The 4,766-nt window shown below is 61.3% G+C and overlaps 1 protein-coding gene and 1 long non-coding RNA gene across 2 annotated transcripts in view; one reads left to right on the top strand and one right to left on the bottom strand.

Annotated features, from left to right (window-relative positions):
* Positions 1 to 2,258: 2,258 nt before the first annotated feature.
* CDK18 (cyclin dependent kinase 18) overlaps positions 2,259 to 4,766 on the bottom strand; it is a 24,841-nt gene continuing 22,333 nt past the window's right edge. Inside the window, exons 14-15 of the mRNA XM_081825102.1 lie at positions 4,499 to 4,675; positions 2,259 to 3,725 (exon numbers count right to left, since the gene is read on the bottom strand). Coding sequence (XP_081681228.1) covers positions 3,691 to 3,725; positions 4,499 to 4,675 — 212 coding nt within the window. The 3' untranslated portion in view covers positions 2,259 to 3,690. The remainder of the gene's footprint in view (positions 3,726 to 4,498; positions 4,676 to 4,766) is intronic.
* Positions 4,445 to 4,766, top strand: part of LOC145722351 (uncharacterized) — an 11,348-nt gene continuing 11,026 nt past the window's right edge. The window contains exon 1 of the long non-coding RNA XR_014146559.1: positions 4,445 to 4,597. This is a non-coding gene — a long non-coding RNA (uncharacterized LOC145722351). The remainder of the gene's footprint in view (positions 4,598 to 4,766) is intronic.

Here is a 4,766-nt window from a genome sequence, read left to right as displayed (position 1 = left end):
CTGCTGCCTCTGGTCACCCATGCTTGCAGGTGGCCGGAGGGCAAGGGTGCCGCTCCCAGTGCCCAGGACCCCAGAAGTGTATCCTCCATGCTGACGAGTGAGGGGAAGCCTCCGTGCTAGCCGCCCACATCTACCTGGGAGGCACGTGGTGTAGCCCAGAGCGTGGTGCTGCGCCGCTGGGCACACCTGGGTTCAAATTCTGACCAGCCCGCTTACTCTCAGTGTGGCCAGGCTCACCCCAAAGCCTCAGCCGCTTCACCCGGGAAATGTGATGGCAGCCCCCACCTCACAGCACCCGCGGGAAAGAGGCTCCTCCCTCCTCCTTTTGCTCTGGGCTCCCTCCTTGGGCCTGTAGGGTGGGGGTGTCCCTCCCCTCCCCCTCTCACAGCACCCTCCTCAAGGGGCCTCCCTGAGCCTCGGAAAACAGAGATCCGTGACTTCCCATTTCACAATGAAACCCAGAGCTTCACTCCTTCATGCCCCACAAGAGTGATTCACAACCCTGGCTACACATTAGGGTCATCTGGGGACCTTTTTCAAAACTGCGGATGCCTGGCCCCCCCACCAGCAGATCTGAGCGAATGGATCTGAGCTGGAGCGGGGCATCCTTGCTTCCTCCGTGTTCCCCGGCGACCTCACCAGCCCGCTGGGCCTCGGTGCCCCAGCCTGCCTCCTCCTTGCTCACACACACACACACACACACACACACGCACGCACGCACACACACACACACACACACGCCCTTCAGGGCCTTTGCTGGAATGCTCTGTCCTTGGGGGTCCACATGGCTCCCCCTCACAAGTCACTGCTCCCCCCTGATCTTGAGAGCCTCCACCCCAGGCCATCACATCTCCCCTGACCCTGCTTGATTTTCCTTTATCACACTGCTGACCCCTTGATGTGCCTTGTGGTTATTTGGGTGACCGTCTCTCTAAGCTCTATGACAGCAGGGACGTTGCTGGTTTATTCACTGCCCCATCCTCAGGGCCCAACACAGTGCCTGGCACACAATGGGTACTTGACCAAAATCTGGGTAAAGGAAGGCCCTCTCTGCCTGTAGGCCTGAGCTCCTGGAAGGTGAAGGCTGACACATGCATCTGGGTGTCCTGGCGCCCAGCACAGGACCAACCAGTCTGTGTCCAATGCATGGTGCTGATGATTTGCTCTGGAGACCGAAGGTGGTGGAATGCTGTGGAGCGTCGCGACGGGAAGGAGGGGTCTGAGCAGATGGAGGTGGAAAGATGGGCCGCAGGGGCTGAGTTGCTTCAAGGAAGAAAAGAAGGAGGTCTGGCCTACCACTTAGCCGGCCCAGGCGGCCCGGTAGGGCGAAGGCAGTGGTGGCCTGTGGGACGTCAGCCCTGACCACCGGACCATACAGTAGGGGCAGGACAACGGGAACCCACAGGAAGGCAAGGGTGGGGCAGGGGAGAGCCAGCCCCAGGCCCCACCCCCAGCCCTGCAGCCATCACTGATTAGGATCTTTTGTCAGGCAGCTGCGGGCTCTTGCAAACCACAAATGCCCCCCCCCTCCCCCAAGGCCAAGTGGGTGTGGTGAAGGGAAAGGCCAGCGGGGACCAAGGCTGCTGGACAGGTAGGGTCAGGAGGTATCGTTTGGGGCGTGGCATTCTCACAGTGCTCTTGGGAAAGCAAACCTGGACACCGAACTGGAGAGCAGAGCAGGATGTGGAGAGCTTTGGGAGAGACAAAGGAGGCTGTGTGCCCTCAAGATAAGAGGCGGTCTGGGCAACAGAAGGTGGATTCAAAGTTTGTAGAAATTGCTGCTGGATTGGATTAGTGACATGTGCACCCTCCTTCTGTGCCCTGGCCTTGGCCATCCCCCATGTCAACCCTCTCTTAAACCGCCTCTCCTTCCCTCCCAAGAGGTCAGGGAGCCGTTGGGTTGGGGGAGCGAGAGGGGCAGCCCCAGCAGCCGGCTCCTAGACCCCTCCCCGGGGCTCCCTCTGTGCTCTCCTGGCCAGACCCACCCCTCAGGCCCCGTCCCTGGGCGAAGGCCGCCTCAGCTCCTCCCCACAAGGCCCAGAGCTGACTTCCGGCTCTGGAGGCAGCAACATCCGGAATATGGCAGGAAGGGTGCAGGGCACCCCTCCCATGCCCAGGGTGGGTTCAGAGATGCACGCGAACCAAACTCTCTGTCTGCTTTAAATATATACATATACAAGCAGGCCCCACCCACACTCATGAGGCCTGGAGAAGGGCCTTCCATCCTCCCTCTTTGGCATCGATCCGTCAAAATCAGCTTTTCTGTACAACATGAATTAAATATATTATCTGTCTTTGTGCTGAGTCACGGGACATTCACAGTACAGTGCAGGGAGGAGGGGAGGGACTCGTGGGGAGGCCAAGACCCTCCAGGACTGCTCCTCAGGCTGAGGGGTTGGGCTGGGCAGGGGGCTTGCGTAGAGAAGCCAGGCCTGGCCTCCCCTTGGCCTTGCCATTGGAGATTCAGCCAAGTGTCGAGACCTTGGGGATACAACAGGCGTGCTCGGAAGGGGTGGTGAGGGGGAGCCTTCTTCGGGGCTGCAGGCCCTCTGACTCCCAGCCCCCTAGGGCGGGATCAAAGCCTGTGCGTCCTATCCCACCTCCCTCCACCTTAGACTGAGGCATTTACACCCTGCCCTCTGGGAGCCCGGGGGCATGGGGAGGCTGGTGCCAGGATAGGGTGGAGCATGGACCGGGTCCTAGGGGCCGGGAAGGAGGGAATAGGGGAGGCTGTGAGAGCCCCAAGGAGCTGAGGCTGGCCTGGCACCAGCATCGAGGTGACCCTGCCTATCTGGTTGTCGTCCCCCGGACCTCGGCCCAGGGCTGGCTTATCAGGACCCAGGCATGATAAGCAGGAGCCACTTTCGGGAAAGGGTGGACAGGTAGGAGCTTGGGTTAGAGCTCCAAGGGCAGTGAGTGCTCTACCACCTGCCAATTTAAGGCAATCCTGTTCAGAATGGGGAGATGGGCGGGAGCCAGCTGAGGTGGCGGAGTGCAGCTGGTGGGACCAGCCACCTCTGGACTCAGCTGGGCATCCAGCAGCAGATGGGGCCTCTGGCCAGGAGAAGGAAATGGGGACAGGGTGAGGATGTGGAGAAGTAGGGCTGGGCTCCTCTTCTCTGCTGCTCTAGGGACACCTGCCCTTCGGGTGGGGGGTGGGCTTTGGCACACACATGGGCACCCAGGATTCCAGGCTCCTAGACAAGGTGGCCCGAGCTTCCTGCTCTCAGAGGGGAAGCAAGTGAGTGACGTGTGGGCAGGCAGCCCCTGGCGGGGAGGTACGGGGGTACCCACGTTCGGGGCACAGTGCTCAGCCTGGCGCCTGGATTCTCCCGTCTGTGTGGGTCCCACGCTGGTGCCCAAGCACCTCAGGGTGAGAAAGGGTCTGCGGTCCCCCCACTCCCCACCTCCTCATCTCCCCCCAGGAAAGGAGCTCAAGCCCAGCTCCAGGGCTGACGACAGAGGGGTTGGTGTCGAGGTGAAGGCCACAGGGGAGGCTTGTGGGAAGCAGGAAGAGGAAACAGCCGTGGCCAGCAGGGCTGCCAAGAGGTCTTCTGGGCCAGCCATTAGCCCTTGTTCCTCAGTCCTCCCAGGGCCACACAGGCCCCATCCTGCCCGCCGTTGTGCCCTTGTGCTCGCTGTGACCTCTCGTCCCTGGGGGTCCTGGGGCCGCAGCAGGGTGGGCGCGGCTCAGAAGATGCTCTGCCGCCGGCTCTTCCCTCGGCCTGGAGAACAGAGGGGAAGGGATGGGGCTGCAGAGAGGAGGCTGGACAGCAGGGTGTCCCGGGGACCAGGAGCAAAGGGCATCTTCCAGGGCTATTCTGCTCCCGGAAGCCAGTAGGTCCTGGGTTCAAATCCCAACTCGGTTACTTACCAGCTGTGTGAGATTGTGACCTAACTCCCCTGTGCCTCAGATCCATTGATTACGAAATGGGGAGCCTGGATAGTACCTATTTCAGGGCACCTGGCTGGCTCCGTCGGGAGAGCCTGTGATGCTTGATCTTGGGGTCGTGAGTCTGAGCCCCACACTGGGTGTAGAGGTTACTTAAAATACACACACACACACACACACACAAAAGGTACCAACTGCAAGGGGTGTTTTAGGATTATACGAAATAACGCACTTGTCACATCTGAGGCCTTCAGCTGTTCTAGAGACAAGGTATGGTTCCCCCGGAATGGAGGCGGGAGAATTCAGGGTTTGCAAACAGAATGTAGCCCAGAGAGCGTGCCCCTTCCTCAGGGCTCTGTCAGGTGCAGCGTTGTGTCTGGGCTGGGGGCTGACAAGGGACACACTGGAGGGAGGAAGCCTGGGCAGGAGATAGGGAATCCAGCTCCTTCCCTGCTCCCCATGGGCCCCCCCCCCCCCCCCCCCCAAGGAGGCCAATGTTGGGGAGGGGGGCATGCTTATTCCTCACTCTGTTCTTCAAGAGGGAGGAGCAGCCTGCCCTGGTCTCCCCTAATTAGGGGAGGGGGTGGGGGAGGCATGAGCCCCTACCTGGCTGCTGGAAGGCCAGGCCCCGGTAGCCCGGGTCCTTCTGGAGCTGGATCTCCTTCAGGGAGAAGATGGACGCCGCTGTGGGGAGAGAGGAGAAAGGTAGGGAGAGAGCCGAGCCCACAGGGGCCCCCACGCCCACAGAGCGCCCGCTGGCTGGGGAACCCCTATCATTCAGGGCTGGCCCAGGAGCCCCTAGCTGGGCCTTGCAGGCGGCTTCCCAGATCCCCCAGTTTTGCCCCTGAGTCACAGACGGGACCCCGAGGAGGGG

This window comes from Leptonychotes weddellii, chromosome 6 (genome assembly GCF_054177405.1).
Source record: "Leptonychotes weddellii isolate Sample4059 chromosome 6, ASM5417740v2, whole genome shotgun sequence".
NCBI lineage: Eukaryota > Metazoa > Chordata > Mammalia > Carnivora > Phocidae > Leptonychotes > Leptonychotes weddellii.
The sequence above is the reverse complement of the archived record's forward strand: the minus strand, read 5'-3'. Positions and strand labels throughout refer to the sequence as shown.